Source organism: Micromys minutus, assembly GCF_963924665.1.
Source record: "Micromys minutus genome assembly, chromosome: 10".
Lineage (NCBI taxonomy): Eukaryota > Metazoa > Chordata > Mammalia > Rodentia > Muridae > Micromys > Micromys minutus.
The window spans coordinates 12869865-12894613 of NC_137979.1; the positions used below are offsets into that span (position 1 = coordinate 12869865).

A 24749-nucleotide genomic window follows, 5' to 3' on the forward strand; every position below is an offset into this window, starting at 1 on the left:
CGCGCTACGGGAAGAAAACTACAAGTCCCAGAGGGCCGTTCACGCACCGCGCCACGTGCTTTCTCCGTCCGCCAATGGGCGGAAGCGCCGCGTGAGCTTGCTCCCGCCTCTCCGGCGCGTCCGCGCCAATTGGAAGCTGCAGAGTGTGTGTGTGTTTGTGTGTGTGTGTGAGTGTGTGCGCGCGTGTGTGTATGTGTGTGTGTGTATGTGTGAGTGTGTGAGCGCGTGTGTGTGCGTGCGTGCGTGTGTGTGTGTGTGTGTGTGTGTGTGTGTGCCCGCGAGGGCAAGTGGGAAGTGGGGCCCAGCTCAGGACAGGGAGTCCCTGCTTGCAGGTCTCGGGGTCCAGGTGGCGACACGAGCTCTTGGTCAGTCGGCAGCGGGCGGGTGGTTCCCCAGCCCCTCCCCCGCGCGTGCGCGCCCGGGTCCGCCCTCCCCGCAGCTTCGACTCCCGCGCGGCGGCGGCGGTTCCTTCCCCCTCCCCCAGCCCTGGCTCCGGGGGACCCCGCGATGCCGGTCCGCACCGAGTGTCCCCCGCCGGCGGGTGCCTCAGCCACATCCGCGGCCTCACTCATCCCGCCGCCGCCCATCAACACCCAGCAGCCCGGCGTGGCCACCAGCTTGCTCTACAGCGGCTCCAAGTTCCGTGGCCACCAGAAGAGCAAGGGGAACTCGTACGACGTAGAGGTGGTGCTGCAGGTGAGCGCCAGGCGGCAAGGCCGAGCCCGAGGGCCTCCTCGCGGCGCTCACGGGCCGGGCCTGCCCTGGGCTCCTCGAGCCCTCAGTCGCGGACCAGGCCCTCACTGCCGGGGCCTCCAGCACCCGGCGCCTCCCACCGGGACCTGCCCAGCTGATGTCACACTCTCGAATCCTACCCCTAACCCACCCCTAGACTCCGACAGACCCCGAAGACTGTCCCACACTTGGAGCCTTTGACTCACCCGCTTGGGATCCGGAAGCACCCCTACGACTAGCCGTCCTTTAGTCTGGGTCGGTTCTTCCCAAGTCCTGTCCTCCCTACACCAGCCAGCCCTCCCACCAATCCCTGTCGGCTCCTGAAAAACTCTCCATTGGCTGCCCCAAACTCAATACCTCTCGGTAGCGGCCAGTGTCACATTCTCTCAGAATGAAGCTTTTCCTCTGACCTCAACTTCATCCTGAGTGTCAGAGACCTTGCCCTTTGGAGAACTCAATTAGCCCACTGTTCTCGGGGCGACGGGGGCGAGGTGGGCAACCTCCCTCCATTCGCTGAAACAATCCACAAAGGTTGAGGCTCCCCAAAGACCAGGTACTCACACCCAAATTTCTCCAGTTGCACACACTTAGTGTTAAGACGTTGTCTCCTGAGGCCTTCCAGTACCAAAACCTGGCGTCAGTTAGTTCATAGTCATCTGCTGCTACACTATACTTCCTGCCCCAGGCTTCTTACCCTAACCTGCACTGTGGCTACTTCCCATCCCTGACAGTCCCCCTGGCCACTCCCCAGACCTCACACCTTGGTCTAGCTGGTTGCTATTGCTGGCTGTAGTGTTGCTGATTTTTATCTACATAGCTCCAGAGTTTCCTCCCAGCCTCGGTTGCCCAAGTACTGGGAAATCTAACCCAGTTTTGTTTTGTGTCCACTTACCTCCCCCTATTTGACCTGGATATCTGAGTCCTGGCTGGTGGCTGCCAGTCCCCAAACAACTTTGAAACATCAGCTTCATCTGCTCTGGGCCTTTCTTTTCCAGAACTCCACCTCTTTCTCTTTCCCTTGACACTTTTCCCAACTAAAAGATTGATGGAGACATTTCTCCTTCATCTCCTTTCTACACAGTACTGTTCTTTCTAGGTATTAAACTGCCTGCCTGAATACCTATTCCCCTGCCCACCTCGTGTGCATTTTCCTAATGCCAGCTCCTAGGTTCTTCCCCAAATCTTGTTCCTTTAAAGCCCTGCCAGAGATTTAGAGGTGCATGCTGCCCCAGGGCCCCAGGAAAATGTACTTATACACCCTCCACAACCCTTTGTTCTAATTTCCCATCTTGGATTCTTTGAGGAACTAGATCTCCCACTGAAAGACACGAAAGTGTCTCTCCTTTCTAAGTGCAGCACACTCATTAGCCCTTTTCTTACCATTTGTGGGAATAGTTCTCTCAGTTTCTTGATTGGGAAAACCATACTCTTATTAAAAATGTAATTTTTTTCCATAAAGTTCTGTCATGAACTATGGTATTTATTGTGATTGGAAAGCTGTGGCTGAGCTATTTTAAGTCTTGTTACCTACTGTGATAATCTTTTTTTTTTCTTCCTTAAGATGTGATACTATAGCATGAGAAAGTTAGGTATTTTGTTTTTCATTCATTCAACTAATCATAAAATCCTGGAAGTGAGATCCCTGCGTGGATCATGTTTGGAATGGCCCTGAATTTATACCCATTTGCTGATTTATGATATAATAAGTTAATAGCTGCCAGAGCAACTAGGTATCAAAGTCTGTTTCTGCCATTTGTCTGTTGTTCCTGCCTTGTCAGGGGCCTAGTGAATCAATGGAAACAGTGATTGAGTTAGAAGCCTGGTTAAAAGGTGTCAAGTAGCCACATCCTTATGTAGAATGCCTAGGGGTGGGAATGGTTGGTGGTCCTGCCACAGAATGCTCCCCCATATCTAGGCCAGTGAGCTTGTTATTGTGACCAGGTGGGGGCATAGCCGGTCTGTTTACTGGCCTTTTCTAGACTCAGCCCTCTGAACATAGTTTTGCCTTTTATAATTCAACTTCTTTCCCGTTTTTCTTGTTTGTTTGGCTTAAACTATTTTTAGGAAGCAGAATAATGCAGCAGTTAAAGGCATGGACTCTGAAATCAAATCAATGAAAATACACCTGCTTTTTCTTAAGTACTTTTGTTAAGATGTACTCCACATACCGTACTGTTTACAGATTCAAGGTGTACCCTTAATGGTTTGTAGGATATTCACAAAGTTGTGCAACTGTCACATGATTTTAGAACATTTTTATTGCCCCCCCAAAAGAAACCTTAGTACACTTACCAATGCTAGGCTAATCTTTTTCTGCGGGTTTACCTATTCTAAGACCAGGTTTTGTAGTATTCACTTATTATTCCAAAATTTAGAACCCGAGGCCAGAATCTGGACTATAGAATGAGACCTGTCTCAAAAACAAACAAAAAACCTAGATTCACCTTTTACCTATTCTGCACATATATAATTTGGGTCAAGTAGTTTTCCTTTCTTGACCGGCTTTTCTACATAGCATATATTCAGGGCTCACCCAATGTCCCAGGACAAATGTCAGTACTTCATTACTTTCTCTTGTTGCTCATTTAAACTTTGCCTACATTTTGTTTAGCCATTGATCAGTTGATAGACTTTTAGGTTATTCCTACTTTGGGGCTATTATCTCTAATGTTGTTATGAACATTCATATACAAATTTTGAGTTTTGAGGTATGCATCTCTATATATTGCCTAGGTTAGCTTTGAACTCCTAACTCCAAGTGACCTTATCACTTTCACTGTCCTAAGTACTAGGACTATAGGTACATACCACCAGCCCAACTGTGTGCAAGTTTTTGTGTGCACATGTTTTCTCTTGAGTAAATATAGATAACATAGAGATAGGATTGCTGGGGTTTATAGTATCTCTAAGTTTAATACTTCTGCAAATTACCAGTGGTTTTTAAAGTGGTCACACCATTTTACATTTCCTCTGACAGCATATGAGGGCTCCAACTTCTTCACATCTTTACAAACTTTTTTTATTATACTCATCTTAGTGGGTATGAAATGGTATCTTATGGTCTTAATAGAAATGTCTCAAAAGATGCTGTATAACTTTTCCTGTACTTTTTTTGTCACAACCCACAGAACATCTTTTATTTTGAAATCCTAGTATAGCAATTACTGAAAATATATGCAAGGTTCCAACAAGATCTTTTACCCTGCTCTATGACTATTTCCCTCTTTGCCATCCCATAAGTCACTAGTAGTGTGAAGCTCGGGACCCTGTCAGAGGAACATTTTAAAAGAGTGGTTGTTAGATACAGCTGTGCTGAGAGACCTCCTTGCTAAACATTTGCCTTGTTACCTTTCACAGTGAGATGTTGGCCCCTTCATTGGTGAGAACTGTGGGCATGTAGGGTGATTTTAGTTCACCCATCCTCAGCAAGATCAATTTGGGCAGAACTGGAAAGATGTGGTTGAATGGAGGCCAGACATAAATTCTGGCTGTTGAAAATGTGAAGCAATGTACACTTCAGTTTTTAATCTTATTACCAAGTAGTTCTTCCATCTTATAGCCTTTAGCTCTGAAAACCACTAACTGTATTGAGTTCTATAAGAACCACAAAAGTGAATTTAAGGCTTCAGGCTCAGAGTGGCCTTCAATAAAAACTTTTTTTCCCCTGGACCACGTGAATGTGAACCAGCTGTGTTACCTAGTTCCAGTGCTAAGGCCAGCAAGCGAAGATGCTGAAATACTTTGGCAGTTTTTGCGTGGATTACCTCTGATGCCAGCACCAACATGTGACAGACAACCTTTTGACTTCATTGGAACCTCATTGCTTCGGTGCTGACATCACCTGGCTAAAGGTTCATTACAGTTCTTAAGGACTACCTTAATATTTGATTTGTGTTAGACATGGAAACCTGATGTTTGGGGTTAGAGAGATGGTTCAGCAGTGAAGAGTAGAGGACCCAAGTTCCCCTCATGTTAAGCAGCTCACAACTTGTAACTACAGCTTCAGGAGGCTGTGACACCCTGGCCTCTTTCATGTGCACATACTCACATATAGATATAATTAAAAAGAATAAAATATTTTTTAATTTGATAAGTACCGTAAAACTCTTTTAGTTTCTTGAAGACCTCACTTAACACATGTGCTCCAAGTACCTATACATTGTTATGTTTTAATTCAGAAGTTAATAGGCAATTTCAGAGTTTATCATAATTAGAGTCACTTTGAGTCATGAATGCTGGAACCCTGCCCTGCCTGCGCTGTTAGGCCCTGTCTTGGGGGAAAGTGAAAAAGAAAGAAATGAACGAATGGATGACAGAAAGAAGCATACAGGATCAATAAATGATCTACTGTTTGACTTTAGCACATGGCTCCAGGTCCTGTGATGTGTCGGTTCTGTTTATCTTTCTGGGCTGCCATCTTCAGCATTTCCTGTTCTATTTCTCCTGCTGGTCTCTTGGTATTCAGTCTCCTGAGATTGAATGCTGCTTGTTTGTTATTCCCACCATAAGAGGAAGGAAGAGACTCTTGTTTCACTATGCCCATTCCAATGTTAGTGCTCCTTCAGAAGCACTTGTATTCTTATTGGCCAGATTGGAGCCGCTCATCCCTACAGCTGTGGCTCAGAGGTGATGGGGTGATTACCACTAAACATGGCCAGGTCTTATAAACAGGGTAGGTGCCAGAGCAAAGTCCAGGTTCTGCTAGCATGGGTTGTTTCATTTTGTTTTTTTAAAAAATTGGTTGTTGAGTAGGTAGATATCTGACAGTGTCTAAATGATTAATGACCTGTGGCTGCCAAGCCTCAAGATCTCCTGTGCCACTTCCACCTGTCTTGGGCTCAAAGTCTAGGGACTACAGAAATGGCTCAGCAGCTAAGAGCCCTGCTGCTCTTCCAGACAACACAGGTTTGATTCCCAACATACACATTGCAACACAATCATATCCAATTGCAGTTCTAGGGGGTCTAATGTCTTTTGGGCCTCCATAGGCATCAAGCATACATGTACAGAAAAATACATGTAGGCATAACACTCATAAACATTAAAACACAAAAAGGCCTAAAATCTAATGCTTTTAATCCCAGCACTAGAGAGGCAGAAGCAGGTGGGTTTCTGTGAGTTTAAGGCCGGTCAACCAGGACAGGTGATATCCTGTCTTTGGGAGAGAAAAAAAAGACTGCTTATGAAATAGGCCAAACCAACATTCACAAAATCTTGGGTGGCATTCAGGTTCAGAATTAAAATTAATTCCTTTTAACTCTTCATAAAATGTTATTCTCAAATTTTTTGCTAATTTTATAAGGAAATTCAAGATGATGTTTAGGGTCAATAAGAGGGCAGGAGAAGCTCTCCTAAGCCAGTGGCTGATTAGCAGAGAAAAGGAAATGATCTAGCCAGACACTTAGGGTTAGAGATGGGTCTGGGAATACAGGTAGAAAAGGCTCTGTGTGTAACAATGCACAATCTGCAAATAAAAGAGAAATGTACAGAAAATGAAGGAATAGGCAATTCCAGAAGGCACATCTCGAAATATTTGGCCAAAGGGAGTGAGGGAGACCAGGGATAATTTTTTAAGATTTATGTTTTATTAATTTTAATTATGTGTATGTGTGTCTGAATATGGGAATATACACATGAATTTGCATGCTTGTGAAGAACAAAAGGGGATGGATTACCTAGGACTAGAGGTTCAAATGGTTGTGAGCTACCTGATGTGGGTCCTGGCAACTAAACTTGGCTCTTCTGGAAGAGCAGCAAATGCTCTTAACAACTGAGTTATTTTTCTAGCCCCTGATATAATTTTCATTGTCAGTCAGTACTGAAGGTACCAAAGACTGCTGAGACCAAAGCTTGGATCAGGCTTGGATCGTGCTGGGTGCATGTGGACCACTGGCCTTCCAGGATTTCCAAAGCACCCCAGGGGTTCATTTGTAAACATTTGTCTTTTTTTTTCTTTTTTTACAGCATGTGGACACTGGGAACTCTTACCTTTGTGGGTACTTGAAGATTAAAGGCCTTACAGAGGTAAGTGCTTCTTGCCAGATCTGGGATAGGAAAGTGAGTGGCTTGCTCAGCAGCTCAGAGAGTTCAGTATGCAATGCGGTGGTGTAATTCTTTTGATTTTTGTGGACCATAATACTGCAGTTTTCATTATCCATTTGTAAATGTACACAGTCACAATTTTTCCTTCTTGCTCCTTAATGTGGAGGAAATGAAGACTCAGCATGCACTCAACTACTGAGCAACACCCACAGCCCTCACAAATCACAGCGTGATTGATTAGTCATTTTATAATTGATCTTTGAGTCAGAAAAGCCTAGGTTGGCCTCAAACTTGAGTTGTCTGTATCAACCTCTGGAATGCACAGATTATAGCTGTGTGCTACCATGTCTGGCAGTGCTAATCCTTTAAGAACTGTTATATGGACAGAGAGATGGCTCAGCAATTAAAAGTGCTTGCTAGGCAGATGTCGAATCATAACAAGCTGGCATCCATTGCACTTTTTTTTAAGACTTATTTTTATATATATTGGTGTTTTGTTTGCATGTACATTTGCACACCAGAAGAGGGCATCAGTCCCTTGGTACTACAGATACAGACACAGTTATACATGGTTGTGAACTGTCATGTAGGTGGTAGGACTTAAGTGCAGGACCTCTGGAAGAGCAGTCAGTGTTACATAATCACTGACCATCTCCCCAGTTCTCCTGGGCACCTTAATAAACGCACCTCCAACCTAAGCAGAGACTAAAAGATCACTGGAGCTTTCTGACTTCCTATCTAGAAGCCAAGAACACCAACTCCAGGTTCAGGAGATGACCCTGTCTCAGAGAAATATGTAGAAAGTGATAGAAAAGAATGTCTGATATTCTCTTTTTTCCTACAGGCACACAAACCCACACAAAATGGTGTACATATACTCACAGACACAAACAAAAGTCTTGGTAAAAAAAAAAAAAAAAAAAAGACTGGAGAGAGATTGCAGTTAAAAGCATTTGTAGATGACCCAAACTTTCTTCCCAGGACCTACAATGGACAGCTCACAACCAGTTAACTTCACCTCCATGGAATTCAAAATCTTCTGGAATCTGTAGATACCCTGTAGATACGATTCTGGCATATGCACATGCCCATAAATAAATAAAAAATAATATAACCTCCACCTTTATCATGAATTTAACAGTCTTTGAGATAGAGAGTGAAGGCTTTTGGAGTTAATTAAGTCCTGTGGTTTATCTGGTTGTGGCAGCACACTCCTTCAATCCTAAGAAGGAGGCAAGCGGATCTCTTTTTGAGACCTACCTGCTTTACAGAGTGAGTTCCAGGACAGCCAGGGCTACATGGAGAAAGCCTGTCTTAAAACTAAGTAAGTAAATACTTTTTGTGGTTCATTGGAACAGTAAAAAGGAAGAGTCTGGTTTTCAGCCTGATGACTAAAAATAAAGTACTCTGTCCTACCATCCAGCTTTCTAATCCTCAAGACTTCTGAGATTTAGAAGGCAGAGAAGTGCCTCCCTTCTTCCCCATTAGTAACTAAACAGAAAGAAAAAGAACACCTAACTGCCGCTGAATTCCCTTCCAGGAGTGGCTGGGCACAGCCCAGTTGCAGCTTCTCATGGCCTTTATTGCCTCATGTAGTCTTGCATGCCCAGCAGGACTGGGCTGGGTTGAACAGAGCCTGTTAACCTCACTCAGCCCTTTTCTGGATTTGTGATCTTTAGTTTCTCAAGTCTCTCTCTTTCAGCTTCTGCTTAAAGGAGAGTGAAAACCCCTCTCTACTTCAACAGATAACTCTTCCAAATGGGGAGCATTGTTAGAAGTAAGTTGTAAGTAAGAATGTGACTCAAATGTGGAGTGCTGTTCTGATGCCCCACAGTCTTCTGCTTACCTGTTAGAGGCTGGGATAAGGATTCCCTAGGAAGCTTATTATTGACACAGAAGGTATCTTCCCCATCTTTGGAAACTTAACCCATCAGAAAGTGATAGTGAGCATAAAAAGGGGTGGGGAGGGAGCTCTGCTTTGATTTGCTCTAAGAAAGCAAGTAGTAAAACAGGAAATGCTTATGCTGGGCAGTGGTGGCATGCCTTTAATCTTAGCACTTGGGGTACAGAGGCAAGTGGATCTCTTTGAGTTTGAAGCCAGCCTGGTATAGTGAGTTCCAGGACAGCCAGGGCTACACAGAGAAACTCTTGTCTTAAGGAAAAAAAAATTGTTTAAAGCAAAAAAACAAAGGACTTATAAAGCAGCCAGAAACTAACAAAATGTGTAATATTTTAGAACATTATAACAGTGACTCCAAAGCCACTCACTTGAGTTGTAGGAAACTGCTAAGAAATGGCAAGAAGCACTGGAAATCTGGGAACAGTATTCACAAGTGCTGACAGCTGAGAGCTCTTCCTAGAGCAAGTGTCCCTGATGAAGCTCTTCCCTCAGGCAGGGCCGGCATGGCTTTGCACTGGGACCAGCCCACAGGAGTGCATCTTGCCTGGCACATCTCAGATCTGTAGGCAAAGAGGCCTTACTAGGCTCATGTCCTCCCAAAGTAATCTGCCAAAGTACAGCACTGTGCCACGCTTATGTGGGGAACTTAGAAAAGGGTAGTCTGTGGCCTGAGATGCTTAAGGCCAGAACAGGCCACAGAATGCTTGAGATTCTCCCCTAGTAACATATTACAGTGTTACTGAAGATAAAGACACTTAACACATCATGTATTTCATCCCTTTAAAGTACAGGTCTCTCTTGTGTTTGGAATAGACATTATTCTGTAGTCTATCTTACTTAGAACTGACTATAGACGCCCAGACTAGCATAGAGCTTACGAACCTTCTGCCTTAGATGCCTGAGCACTGGGATGACAGGTGTGCAGTGCAGCTCCACATCTGGATAGTGTTTAATTCATTATGAGCTTTTGGTATAGTCATAAGATATGCAACTGATAACTTATCAAATTGTGAGCCTAGTATGCTGTAGAGAGTCTAGCCTGTGCAGGAAGCTATAATGAGTTGGTTGAATTTTATACCTGTATTAATTGTTTGTTTATGCTTTCTCATAACTATTAAAGTATCAGTTGTATCTGGAAAGCAAATGGATCTCTTGAGATCCAGGCCAGCCCGGTCTTCATTCTTCTTTGCTACCCCAAGACTACATAGAGACCGTCTCTCCAAAATAAGATAATAGCCAGGGGATAGTGGTACACACCTTTGATCCCATCACTTGGGAAGCAGAGGCAGGTGGATCTCTGAGTTTGCAGCTAGCCTAATCTATAGAGCTGCCAGAACTACATAGAGAAACCCTGTCTTGAAAAAACAAAGTAACAACAACAACAATAATAATAAAATATCAGATATTTAGTTTATTTGAATTAAACTACATAAGTGGTTTATTTATAATACTTGCAGTCTTGTGTATGTAGTGTAGAGTGTTAAAAGTTAAATTTGAGGTTATTTGCCACACATTCACTAGCAAACACAGCTTTACTGTTTAGGTGCTGTTTTGAACTGAAGCAATCAGACTTGTAAAGAATAAGAATTAAATTGTGCTATCTTTGCATTTCCAAGCTAACCACCAGGAGGGACCAACAGCATGGAGGGTATCTGGGAGCCCAGCTTTAAAGGGGAGATTGTAGGGAGGCCCTTCACTCACCCATCAGTCGGGCTGAGGTTGGAAGCAGGGATAACAGGCCATACCAGTCAATTCATGAGACTGACGAGTGAGCAAAGTGGATGTCACTCTTAACTCAGTGCTTGTCGACCTATTGGCCTAATAATATAAACGCTGAGAAGACATTTCTGCCTGAGGTACCCATCCTGGGATTGCTTAGGGTTAGCCTGGAATCAGGAGGAGGACTGATGGAGTTTAGTGGCCACAGCCTACACCTGCCTGGTCTCCTTCCCCATCTCCTCTCTCTAACACCCTACCTTCTGGTGCTGTTTCTGGCTTGTGAGTGAGTGAGTGAGTGGGTGGGTGGGTGGGTGGGTGGGTGAGTGAGTGAGTGGGTGGGTGAGTGAGTGAGTGAGTGAGTATATGTGTGTATTTGTTTTGTTTGTTTTTCTTATTTTGTTTCTCTAAGTTATCCTAAATTTGACTTTGTAGACAAATGCTCAGGGTTCCTATACCTTCCCCAAGAAATAATCTTTTTTGGTGACTTCTGACCAAGATGGATCCAATCATTGTCATTTACAGTTTTTTGGAGGATGTGTTGTAGTTACCTTCACATGCTTCCTAAAGTGTTTTAAGAAGTCAGCACAGAATTGTAGTGTGCTTTATCTTGTGTGCCTGGCCCTTTATAGAATCCCCAGTTGCTAGTCAACTGGCCTTTTAAGATATCTAAGCTGTTCAAACCACTTTACTCCATGACCTTCAACACTGTTGCTATAGAACAGTAATCAAGACAGGCGGGGATTCCAAAATGATATTAAAGCTCAAAATTCAGAAACAATATAATCTTAACTTATTTTTTAAAATATATGGAGGCCAGTTATAATGGTACACACTTTAAATCTCAACTCCTGAGAGGCAGAGGCAAGCAGATCTCTTTGAGTTCAATTCCAGCCTGGTGAGTTCCAGGCCAGCTACAGCTATATAATAAGACCCTGTCTCAAAAATGAATAAAATTTTAAAAAATCATATGGAAGATACTAGAGAGATGGCCCAGTGGTTAAGAGCACTAGCTGATGCTCAAAGGACTGGGGTTTGGTTCCTAGTACTCACGTGAGCTCACAACCATCCTTAACTCAAGTTCCAGTGTATCAAGCACCTTATTTTGGCCTCTGCAGGTACCAGGCATACATGTGACACGCAGACATCTGTATAGGTGAAACACCCATACATATAAAATATAAATAAGTCTTAAGAGGTATATAACCTTTAAAATAAAATTTTCTATGGACTTTTTGGCTTGCATAGTCCTTGCCAAAGATGGATTAGTGTAGTTTTTAAACTTAGATTAGATTTCCATTTAGGAAAATCTCCCCATTTCATTTCTTCAGTCTGTTATATACATATTGTATAAGAAACCCAACCCAGCACTGTTAGTGTAGGAGGTTGAGGTTTTGGAGAATGTTAGATTTGTATATTTTAAAGTTCACTCTTAAGAAATTAATTGGGGGTTGGGGGAGGCTGGAGAAATGGTTCAGCAGTTAAGAGCACTGACTGCTCTTCCAAAGGTCCTAAGTTCAATTCCCACAACCACATGGTGGCTCATAACCATCTGTAATGGGATCCAATGCCCTCTTCTGGTGTGTCTGAGGACAGCCACAGTGTACTCATAATATACAAGAATAAACAAATCATTAGAAGAGGAGGAGGAGGAAGTGGGATGGGTGCAGAGCTGGGCAGATGGTTCTGTGAGTAAACTGCCTGCTAAGGACCTGAATTCAGATCCCCAGCACCTGTGTCATAATCATGAATGTCTGTAACCCTACTACAGCCAGGATGGAAAACTCACTGCCGGCCAGTCTACTAGCTGGTGAGCTCCATGTCAAAAGAAACGGTCAAGAGCAGTAAAGGAGGACCCCCAATAATAGCTTCCAAGCTCCACACCCGTGCATGTGCACATACACGCACAAACAGAAAGAACAGACCTGGGATAGCTCAGTGGCAGAACACTTGTCTGCTGTGCACATCAGACCTGGAGTCCGTGCGGGACTGCAAATTAATAGTACAAGTCCACATTGGTAGTAGTGTCACAGCAGGTCTCCTCAGTGTGGCCCCTGAGTCACAGGTCTGTGTAGTGCTGTTTAAGAGGGTCTTTGCACTTCGAAAAGTGAAAAACTATCAGGATGGGTCTACTATTTTAATTTTTATTTATTCAAAGTATATGGGTGTTTTTTTCTACATATATGCCTGTGTACCACATGTGTACCTAATGCTACAAGGTTAGAAGAAGGCATCAGATCGCTGGGACTGGAGTTCCATACAGTTGTGAGCCACCATGTGGGTGCTGACAGTGCCGCCTGGACCTGATGGAGCAGCACATGCTCTACTGCTGAGCCACCTCTCTACTCTCACCCTTGTTTTCCTTAACTGTAACAGCTTAACTTTTGAGGTGACATCTTTATGAATGGTTGTGATTTTGAATTGCCTTGTTTGTGTATTTTTCCTTATTTAAATTGTTCTTAATCCATGTGACATAATTAAATGTCTTTCTAGCATATCTGAGGCATTTCTCCTAAAGATGTTTCTAGTCCTGGAATAGACACAAAGCCAGTTATGGTGGCACATGCCTTTAATTTTAACACTTGGGAGGTAGAGATATGCTGACCTCTGTGAGTCCAAGGCAGCCAGGGATATATGGTGAGACCATGTATCAAAAAAGAAAAGAAAAAAAAGGTATAAAGAGGTGTAAGGGAGGATACCTGAAGGATTGGCCCAAAGTCAAGGGAGATCAGAGTTTACTTGTTGTAGACTCTTATAAAATTCTTTTATAAGAGACCAGAACATAGCAAGTGAGGTCAAAGAGAAGTTCTTTGCTCTGGCAAAGTCTCAAAAGCCCCAGAGCCCCTTCATTATCTAAGCAGCTGAATTCCGGGTTATGTCCATAGCCTGTTGGCAGATCAGTGGGTCTAACAATGCTTTGGGTGTGTTAATCTTGTCCAAGTATTAGAAAAAAGTGTAGCAAGATTGGTCACCTCAGAGAGGTGAAAACAGTCAGGAAGCAAGAGAGCAAGCACATTTTTGGGAAACCTGAGGTCCTAGTATTCCGTTAGCAGGACCAAGGTAAAATGCTCATTCAGTATCTGTGTGTAGCTTAGTGGGAGGGAAATCACTCAGCATGTTTGGAGCCCTGAGTTTAGATCCAGGCATATTTAAAACAAACAAACAAACCCAGAAATGTACATTTAATGTCTTGATGGATGTTTGCTTTTGTTGTAGGAATATCCGACCCTTACAACCTTCTTTGAAGGAGAAATAATAAGTAAGAAACACCCCTTCTTAACTCGGAAGTGGGACGCAGATGAAGATGTGGATCGGAAGCACTGGGTGAGTAAAGCTGTGCTCTGCCCCAGGCAGCAGAAGACATCTAGCAAGGGCAGAGTGCATTGTGTATTTCTATTCATCCAGTAGACTCAGGGCAGGCCTAACGACTTGATCCATTGAATCTTGAGCAATTCAGATTCCCAGTCCTTAGTACTCACGTGCGCAGTGTTCTTATTCTCCACTGGTGAGTATGTCAAAATAATTCAGAGTTACTGTCAGGGGGTCTTTTCACTGGTTTATGTTTTGGCCTTTACTCAAATCTTGTATCTTCAGATTTTGTTTTTTGTCCTATCATACCAGCCTTTGACTTAGTCAGACATTGTGGGTTGGAAAGGAGTGTGTGTGTTCTTGTTTGTTTGTTTTGAGATGGGATCTTCTTTTGTAAACCAGATTGGTTTGAAAATCTCAGTGATTCTCTTTCCTCGGTCTTCCAAGTGCTGCAAAACAGGCATATGCTGCCATGCCCAGCTGGTTTTAGGTTTTGAGATAAGGTCTTGCCTTAAGTTTATGGTGTGGGATAACTGCCCATGCTACCAGTCTCCTATTGTAGTCCAGAGTCAGACATGCTCTTGTACCCTCGTGACACTTACAGCTGGGGTCATGGTAATCAAGTCACAATCCGAATGCTTTTTATTCTTATGATAACATTTATGACGTAACATATCAAACTATATCTTAGTGCTTTGATTCCTGTGAATATTAAGCTTTTACTGTTTGCTGTTTTTTTGGGTTTTTTTGTTTTTGTTTTTTTAAAGTATATACTAATTTAAAAATATTAGACAGAAAAAATGTGTAATGACAGTGCGTAGCACTAAGGCAGATACGAACTTCATTTGACCCTCTTTTGGGTCCTTTTGTATCTGAATTTGCACTTTGTATATTCAACTGATTGTAGATTGAAAATGTTTGGGGAAAGTAACTCACTGGTTCTCCTTTGCAGTACAAGAAAATGCTAGTAAAAATATTCTGTGTCAGACTGAGGAGATGGCTCAGCAGTCAAGGGCACTTACTGCCCTCCCAAAGGACTCAGGCTCGGTTCCCAGCACCATGTGGCAGCTCACAACTGTCTAACTCCAGTTACAGGGGCTATGACACCTCTTCTGCCTCCTTGGCATACATATGGTGCACATACATACATGCAGGTAAAATACCTATACACATAATAAAAGACTTAAAAACAATATTGCCAGGAGTGCTGACATATGCTTTTACTCTCAACACCCAGCTGCAGAAGCCGGCAGACAATGTGAGTTTGAGGCTAGCCTGGGCTACATAGTGAGTTCCAGACCAGACCGGGCTATACTATAAGACCCTGCCTTTAAAAAAGAAAATGTCTTTACTCGGCTACACATGCTATTTTTATTTTCACTTTTTTCTACACAACATCTCCACTGCATTCCAGTTTCCTAGAGACAGTCGAGAGTATGTAGAAGTGTAATGTGACAGGTCACATACATATCAACTGTATTAGCTGAGGGATACAGTATCTGCAGATTTTGGTGTCTGTACAGGGTCCTGGAATTCATTCACTGCCTGGACCAAGAATTAACTACAGACTTTTAGGGGACTTTTGGCTTGGCTTAAGTATTTTGGTTTTCTTAGGTTTGGTCTTTTTATAAAAATAAAACCCCTTTGTTGTTGTTTGTTTTTTTGGTTGGTTATGTGGTTGGTTGGTTCTTTCTGTGTGGCCCTGACTGTCCTAGAACTCGTACTGTAGACTGGGCTGGCCTCAAACTCACAGAGATCCTCTTGCCTCTGCCCCCTAAGTGCTGGGACCAAAGGCATGTGCCACCATTCCTGGTTCTTTCTTTCTTTTTCTTTTTCCCTAGGTTAGTCCTTTCCAGTTGCTACCCGAATATCTTACACAAGCCTGATGTCTAATCCTAGGAATCAGCTTTTTATATATATCCGCTTTTCTCGGTTGGACAGGCACTCACTCTTTCAATTTGTTGTCTAGGCAGTCCTTGAACTTGGAATACTCCTGTCTCAGCCTCCCATGTGCTGCAATTATGTCTGTCTACTACCACACCTAGCTCTGGATATGCTATTATAAAGTGTCCCAGAATGGCTCTTCTTTGTTTTTGTTTGACTGGTTCTTTGTTTTTTGTTTTGTTTTAGATTTATTTTATGTGTATGAGTGTTTTGCCTGCATTTGTGTGTGGGGTGCTGGGAACCAAACATGGATCCTCTGCAAGAGCAACAAGTTTCCTTAACCACGGAGCCATCTCTTTAGCCCTATTCATTTTATGTCTGCACATTAAAAAAAAAAAAAAAAAGAATGGGTTCTTGTGTGGAGGGTGTGAACATGCTTGTACATAGAGCCAGAGGTCGGCACCAGATCTCTTCCTCTATAGTTCTGCACATTTTTTGAGGCAGTCTCTCTAATCTGAGAGCAACTCTAGCATTGTAGTTGTACATACTATTCCTGGCTTTTATGTGGTGATAGCGATCTAAACTCAAGGTCCATGTGCTTACACAGATGGTACTTTACCAACTGAGCCCTCTTCTCAGTCCTTTTGTTTGTGTTTGCTTTTTGTTCGGGTAAGAAAAGACTGCTCTGTTTATCCCTGACTGGTCTACAACTTGCTATGTAGACCAAGCTAATCTTGAACTCAGGGATCCTCCTGACTCTGCCTCCCAAGTACTAGAATTAAAAGTATATACTACCAGCCAGACATAGTGACACATGCTTTTAATCCAGCACTTGGGAGGCAGAGGCAGGCAGTTCTCTGAGTTTCAGACCAGTCAGGGATAAACAGAGAAACCCTGTCTTGAAAAACCAAAAAAAAAAAAAAAAAAAAAAAAAAGAAAGAAAGAAAAAGAAAAAAGTATATATTACCTTGTTGAGTACCATTTTGTTTTTTAATATATATGGTCTAGGCTGACTTTGAGTCCCCTCTGTAGCTGAACATAATGTTGTACTCCTGATTCTCCTGTCCCTAGCCCAGTGCTGGGACTCACCTTGACTGTCCTTGCCCCTCTGTATTTTTGTTTTGTTGTGTTTGAAACAGCATCTCATTATGTAGTTCTGACTGCCCCGGAACTATGTGGACAAGGTAGGCCTTGAACTCACAGAGATCACTGCTTCCTGAGTTTTGAGATTAAAGGTGTGTGCCACCATGCCCAGTGCCACTCTGTATTTCTTTGCTGAAACCCCACTGATGTGTTTTACTTTATGTGCTCTGATAGGGTATTCTAAAACTGGGCCCATCTTCACCCTTTACACCTTACCCGTTGGCTGTATTTACTGGGCACACAATCAAGTAGCACTTGTCCACTAACTGTCCTAGATGTCATGAGCTCAGACACCCAACTTTCCTCGTGTGGATCACTGAGACTCTTCTTTCTGTTGTTTTTAGGGCAAGTTTCTGGCTTTTTATCAGTATGCAAAATCATTTAATTCAGATGACTTTGATTATGAAGAACTGAAAAATGGGGATTATGTCTTCATGAGGTGGAAGGTAAGGTTCTGCCCCAGCCATCTCCCCAAACTCCCATGTGCCAGATTCTAGAGTACCCCCATACACTTCCTCTTGCAGGTTGTGCCCTCCCCACAGGGACCCTCCATGCTGGTTGCTTATCACAATGTGTCTTCATGACAGGTCCCTACACACTTGTAAGCGCAGTGATGAGGGGGCTGCAGAGCACACCTCAGTGAACTGGTTATGCTGTTTAGTGGGCAGCAGGCATATTTATGTCAGCAGGCACCGCTGACCAGTATCCTCTTTCTTCGTTCTCCTACCCAAGAATCCTGTGAACCTCCAGGTTGAAAGTGAGGGACCGGGAATGGAGCATGAGCCTTTGGCTCCCTCTAGTTTTTCAGTGGATCGGCCTGTGCTGAGAGTTCCATGCCTCTCACTGTGGTGATATGCTATTACAGCCACATAAATCAACTCTATGGAGCAAGTTTGTGAAAAAGAACTTTGGGAACACCATCACACCCCAGTCCCCATTATCTGGTCTGTAAGGAGAGAGAAAGCTACTTGAACATGACATTACAATATTCATAAAGATCAGGCAGCTAAAGTGGCCATTTGCTTGCTGTCTGCTTTGTGATCATTTGGGATGTGGGGTATCATTTTTGTTCACTAGACAGTCACTGGGTAGCACACAGTGAGCTTCCGTCTCCCCTCCTCTGCCATCCAGCGTATATTAGCCCATTCTGCTATCCAGCACCTACTGAGCCTCCCTCCCAGCATGCTCGACAGTGGGAAACATGCCAACTAACTCTTAAAAGCACCTGCTCTGATATTTAGGTTATTATTTTTTCCTGTGTGGAAGAAGTGACTCAGGGTTTGCACATGCTAGGCAAATGTTCTACTACTAAGCTAGACCTCGGCCCTAAATTAAACTTTAAAATATTTGAAGGTTGAAAAAGGCAGAAAAGAGTGTCCATTAAAAAAAAAAAAAAAAAAAAAAAAAAAAAAAAAAAAACCAGTAGATTTGTCTCCAGACAGTTTCTCTCAGAGTAACTAACACAAATAGGATTTTGATTGACCTGAAGCTCTGAGGCTTCTGACTCTGTCTCCCTGAGAACAGGAGCACGACGTAGCCTTTCACTGCTTGTTGCCAGTTTAAATGGCACGTTGCCTGTCTCTGTGGCACAAATGGTGCTGTTTCTGTGACTTTGGTGTGATGTCATGGGGACTCTTTAACTCAGAATGACCAGAGACTCCAATAGATGTGATTACTTCATTATTAGAGGTAATCAAAACCCAGCAACAGTTCCTGGAAGCCAGATGAAATTTATTCTTTCTAGGCTCCTCTGTCAATGGTCTCTGAGAGGCAGGTGGGCAGACAAGTAGGCAGGAAAGAAAGTAGTATTGTTTGTCTGTTAGACCCCGAGCTGTGTTTCTGTGGGTACATTTCACCACAGTAGGTAGGACACTGTATGAACACCACCCCTAAGCCAGGCAGAAACCCAGAAGTTGAATAGAACCATGTCATGGTTTTTTTTGTTTTGTTTGGGGACTTTCATTTTGTTTCTAGCAGTCTGGTGTCTTACTGAAAGGGAAGGTCCTGACTGGTCCCATGTCTGTGTGCAGGAGCAGTTCCTTGTCCCAGACCACACAATCAAAGACATCAGCGGTGCTTCCTTTGCTGGCTTCTATTACATCTGCTTTCAGAAGTCAGCAGCCTCCATAGAGGGCTACTACTACCATCGGAGTTCAGAATGGTAAGGGGTAAGGGCCTTGTGGACAACTGCAGACAGCTGAGGCCATTCAGATGACTTCACATTGGACAGGGACTCTTTCCTGTCTATTGAGTGAACTGTATTGCTTCTAAATACTGTAAAACTTTTTAGACTTTTATTTAATGTGTATGCACGCTTTTTCCTGCACGTATATATGCATACCATATGTGTACCTGGTGCCTAAAGAGATCAAAGAGGGCATTGGATCCCCAAGAATTAGTGTTATGAATGGTTGTGAGTGGGTGCTGAGAACCAGATCTGGATCTTCTGCAAGCCCAACAACTATTCTTAATCACTGAGCCATCAATCTCTCCAGGCCCATTTCTCTCTCTTTCTCTCTGTCTCTGTCTCTCTTTCTCTTTCTCTCTCTCTCTCTCTCTCTCTCTCTCTCTCTCTCTCTCTCTCTCTCTCTCTCTCTCTCTCACACACACACACACACACACACACACACACTAGAGGTAGAACCTCATGCTTGTTTTATGGGACGGAACCCAAGACCGTGTACATGCTAGCTAAGCAAGTGTTCTATCACTAAGCAGCACCCAGTATATACTTTTAGGCAATGTTGCATTTTCAGAATTGGTTACCTCAGTCCTGATCATTTCATATATATTCCTGACAACTTTACCAGTAAGTCTAATGTGATCTTTACAGACAGTGTGGCTTTTCAGTTACTGCTGGCACTGCCTCTCAGGCACTTGATCTTAGTGTAATGAGTGAACAGCCATGAGACTTCACATTCCTACTTTTAAGATTTATTTATTTTATTTATATGAGTATACTGTAGCTGTCTTCAGACACAGCAGAGGAGGGCATCAGATCCCATTACAGATGGTTGTGAGCCACCATGTGGTTGCAAAGCAGTCAATGCTCTTAACCGCTCAGCCATCATCTCTCGAGAGTTCACATTCCTACCTTATGTTCCTCCAAGGCTAGGGACAGAAGGCCACCTCAAGTGCTGGCCTTTGCCAAGGGGACTTTCTTGTTTCCTTCCTATACCTCGAGGGTTAGCTATACCAGTTTGTTTCTTCTCTGAAATGGAACACTGTGGGCTGGAAAGATGGCTCATCAGTGGGCACTTCGTGTTCTTCTAGAGGACCCAGACTTAGATCTCAGCACTCATGTGGCAGCTCACAACTGCATGTAACTCCAGTTCCAGGGAATTTAATGCTCTTTTCTTCCAAGTACCCACACATATGCAGTACACATAAATTCACACAGACTCGCACACATAAATAAAAGTTTTTAAAAATAAAATGGAACACTATTTTCTTTCAGTTTTTGTTGTTGTTTTGGTTTCTATCCTCTGCTTACTTGTAAATGACCCTAACCTACATCAATTCAAATTCTTTGTTCTTTAACTGTGCTTCTTTTGTGAACCTACAGACTGAGTTATGTTTGTTTGTTTTAGACATAGTTTACTATGGTGACCATGAACAGAGTGGCCAGGAACTTGTGGTTCTCCTACCTCCAGTCCCTAGTAGCTCAGATTACAGACTTGTACTCCAGGACTGACTCGGGGTTTTGTTGTTGTTTCAGACTGGCTCTGACTATGTACCATGGCTGTCCTGGAACTTTGTGTAGACTAAGCTGGCCTCAAATGCATAGAGATCTACCTGCTTCTGCCTCTAATGTGGTGGGATCAAAGGCTTGTGTCTTTAGGGCAGTCAAGGCTACATAGAGAAACTCTGTTTTAAAAGAAAAATGGCTTTGTATCACCATGCCCAGACTTAGGATCCTATTTTTGTGACCTGTATTATAATTGTTTTGTAAAAGCAATTCTTAGACATTGTGCAAGTGGAACAGCAAAAGAGGAACAGAGGGAACTAGTTAGGAAGAATGAGTTAGCAAAGCCAAACACAGTGGTGTGTGCCTATATTTCCACCAGTGGGAGGTTGGGGCAGAAGGGTTGCTTGGTTCTGGGAGTTTAGAGCCAGCCTGGGATGTCCCATTAAAAATATAACAAAATGGGGGCTGGAGAGACGGCTCAGCGGTTAAGATCACTGACTGTTCTTCCACAGGTCCTGAGTTCAGATCCCAGCAACCACATGGTGGCTCACAACCGTCTGTAATGAGATCTGATGCCCTTCTCTGGTGTGTCTGAAGACAGCTACAGTGTATATAATAAATAAATAAATCTTTTAAAAGAGAGCACTTACAGTGCTCTTCGGATCACTCAGGTGTTCTTCCTAAGGACTAAAGTTTGATTCCAAGTATCACATCTTTAATTCCAGTTCCAGAGGATCTTATGCCTTCTTTTATCCTCCACAGGCACCAAGCACACACATGTTACACACACACACAATAAAAAGATAACAAAAATTTAGCGAAATTGAGGCTTAATGGCACATATGTTTAATCCCAGCACTCGGGAGGCAGAAGCAGATGGACCACAGTGAGTCTGAGGCTAGCCTGGTCTACATGGGGAATTCCAGGCCAGCCATAGCCACATAGTAAGACTTTACCTTTATATACATAACCAGAAATGGTTTATTTAGCACCTCAATCTGAACATCATTGGCAGGAACTCTGGGTAGAGTTCTCCAGCCTCCTTTGTTCAGGATACCTAAGAAAACTCATCTAGTCTGTCTCTCCTCTCTTACAGGTATCAGTCCCTCAACCTGACCCATGTTCCTGAACACAGTGCACCCATCTATGAGTTCCGGTGACAGTGGTTCCGAACAGTGGTCAAATAAAACTGAACTTGGCAACAAAGAGCTTTGCCAAGGAAATTATGTACCTGCCAGAACCAGGAGAGGTGTGTTCCTGTTTCTTCACAAGCAGACTTCATCAGAAAGCATGAATGTTAATCTACAGGATCCAAGGAGCATGGCCAACCTGCAGGCAGGCAGAGGGAGCTGTCCACCTCCCACCCTCCTTCCTCTCAGTGGCATTGTGGTCACCATCTGTTTCTGAACAACCTTAAATGCACTTTCCTTCCCGCACAGCTAACTTCTGCATCACTGAAATGCCATCTTTCTTCGGCCTGCCTCTAGCCAAGTGGAAGGTCAGCTCCTGGGTCACCTTAGCCTTGGTGCTCAGTGGTCTCCACCCAGGCCCTACTCCTTCCCCAGTTGCTTGTTTGGTAGCCCAAGGAAAGGCAGAGCCCAGCATCTTGTGCCCCAGAACTCTATGTGAGGAGTTGTCTGGGCCCAACATCTTCCACCAATGAAATGAGATGGGGACCCTGGTGGGCCTTGTCAATGTTTGTTTCCAGTTTGGATGTCTTGTGGGGCCCTGTGTGTTAACAATGCAAGACTAGCACATAGCTGTCAGGTTTTCTGGGCCTGCTGTTGGGGATCACTAAATTTAAGGCTTCCAGATTCCTGGTGGGAGCAGATCCCAAACTGCTTTCTTAGTATGTTTGCTCCAAACTTCTGAACTTGAGGGCAATACTAAAATAAAAGAGTTTTTTATTACAAAATTATTATTTTTATGGTACCTTTAACAAGGACCCTATGGCAAATGCACAATTATTCTGAATTACATTTTATCGTTTTCACATTGAAAACAGCAAATGTTGACTTAATGACTTTTATATCTATGTCTATATGTATATTTAATCAACCAGCAGTTTTAAAACAAGTCATCCTGGTACAAAAGTTTTGCGGCATTGCTTAAATTACAGTGCTAGACACAAGAACTGTTTCCGGGGCCAGCTGAGCGTCTGCACCTCCTCCCTTTGCTATTCAGAACATCAGTGTGTCCTGACAACCTTTTCTAAAGGCAGAGGGGCCTCCATTCTCCGGAAAGGATGACTGAAATGTTGGCATGGCGTGGGCAGGAAGAAATGCGCTCAAATAACTTGAGGCTCATGTGCCAAAGTGTGAGGGAGGGGAAGGGAGGGGAGTGGTTTGGTTTGGTTTGGTTTTCTAATGTTAAAAAAGCAAAATAGGTTGGCATCAGTTGTAGTCCACAATCTGGCCAGGACTTTGGGGAATTCTGGTGGTTTACAGGTCCAAACACAAGGAAAAAAGCTTTAAAATAAATACAGCATCAGGGCTAGGGATGCAGCTGACAGAGCACTAGCTTGTCACATATGAGGACCTTGCTTTCATTCCCAGTGCTGGAAACAAGGACACCAAGGGTAGCAGGTTGTCTGTCCTTGTGGTGTGCTGTATGTCACTGACACTATCTGGGGAGCCTTAAAAGAGCAGAAGTGGGGAAGGAATCAGCAGGTACTTTCGATACCCACTGTCTCAAGATTTACCCATCCAGTAAAGTTGGGGCCCAGAAACCAAAAAAATAAATCATCCCAAGGCTAAGGTAGAAAAAAATAATTCACATCCATTGCCAAGACTGAATCAATGGTTCCTTACCCTTGAAAAGCAGCCTGTGTATGGCAGTGCACCTACAGTCCCAGCTGCCTAGAAGCCAAAGCCCAGGAATGAGGGTCAGTCTGAGGTGAACCTAAACTTCATCTGACACCAAAATTCAAGTGAACATCAGACGGCAGGCTCTGATGAGACACCCTGGACACGACTTTACACCACAGACACCATTGCTTCAGTTAAGCTGAGGAACAGCACTGAAGAGGAAAGGAGGCTGAGAGACTGACTATGCTGGCTTTTTCCCTGCAGCACCCTCAGCTCTTCTGGCTGTCCTTTCCACCATGCCGTTCAATCCCTGTGTGCCATGCAGGTATCATTCAACAGTAGATGGAGTCTCCTGAAGCCAGGGCATGTGTAGCTTCTTAAGTAGCTTCTCTTGTAAACTGGGCAGGCCAGGTTGTAGCATAGGGATTTCCTCCCTACACCCCACTTTGTAACTCTGACTGGACTGGAGCTCACTGCGTAGATCAGGCAGACCTTGAACTCACTGAGATCCACCTCACCACTCAGAGTACTAGGATTAAAGGTGTGAGCCACCATACCTTGCTTTTTTTTTTTTTTTTTTTTTCCTTTATTTTTTTCTTTCTTAGCTAGGGAAGTGTTCCAGCTCTACTTAGAAAGATGAGGGGAGGATGCCTTTAGAAGCCTTCAGAACCACCTGAAGACTTGCTGCTCAGAAGTCTGCTCCTGAGCACTGGGCAGGAATAAATATGTTCCACTTCTTAGTAAACTGCTACCTGGTGGACAGTGACTTCTTTTCCTTTTCTGTCTCTGGAGGATCTCTGGGGATTTGTCTCCATTGGTAGCTCTTTCTCCAGCTGTCTCAGTGGTTTACATGCCTCTGGTACTGTGTGCAATATCTTTGACTGACACTTGTATCTAACATTGATAAATAAGTGCAGACTGCAAATTCCCTACTGTTCTTTACTCCAGCAAGCCAGGCCACAGGCAGGGACCAGGTCTGGCTGGCCTTACCCTGCACTCAGAAGGCTCCACTGCTGTGGCCAGTTGTGGCCCTCTCATCCCCTGCTTTACCCATCTACCCACCTAGCTCCTTTAAGATTGTTTAGCATTTCAGCTGCAGTCCAAAAGTAAGTAGACAATGCCTAATGTTAAATAGATAGTCAGTCGGTATACTGGCCCTGTTAGCAGTGTTGGAGTCAAACTCCAGTTGAACAAAGGGGTTTTGAAATGTCTTTTGCTTTCAGAAGCAGGGAAATTATATTCCCTTTAAGGCCTTGAATGGATTTTTTTCCTCATAAAATAGTCACTGATAAGCTAATTTTTAAGAAGAAATGCCATTAAGTATGTTACATTGAGGTTTAAAATTACTAACAAGTTCTGGGAAAGAAAAATACTTGATTTTGGATCTTAAATGTTTTTTAAAAATTAGATTTGAATGGGCGCAAAGTATGAATATTTTGTTTCTTTATGGAAGACCTGTGGAAAGGTTTTGAAGATTTGGAATGGGAGAAGTATTTTACAGAGCTATCAATGTCTAAATAATTTTTAA

The 24749-nt window shown here is 43.5% G+C and overlaps 1 protein-coding gene across 2 annotated transcripts; it reads left to right on the plus strand.

The window, feature by feature from the left end:
- The first annotated feature begins 375 nt into the window (after positions 1 to 375).
- On the plus strand, positions 376 to 24749 carry GID4 (GID complex subunit 4 homolog). Of its 2 annotated transcripts, none has more exons than XM_080923610.1 (6): positions 376 to 696; positions 6697 to 6756; positions 13607 to 13714; positions 17071 to 17172; positions 18757 to 18887; positions 21511 to 24749. In XM_080923610.1, the coding sequence occupies exons 1-6, from the start codon at positions 508 to 510 to the stop codon at positions 21572 to 21574; spliced, it is 654 nt and encodes a 217-aa protein (XP_080779736.1). In that variant the 5' UTR covers positions 376 to 507; the 3' UTR covers positions 21575 to 24749. The 2 variants fall into 2 exon arrangements, with proteins under 2 accessions (XP_080779736.1, XP_080779737.1); XM_080923611.1 differs by having other exon boundaries at positions 18763 to 18887.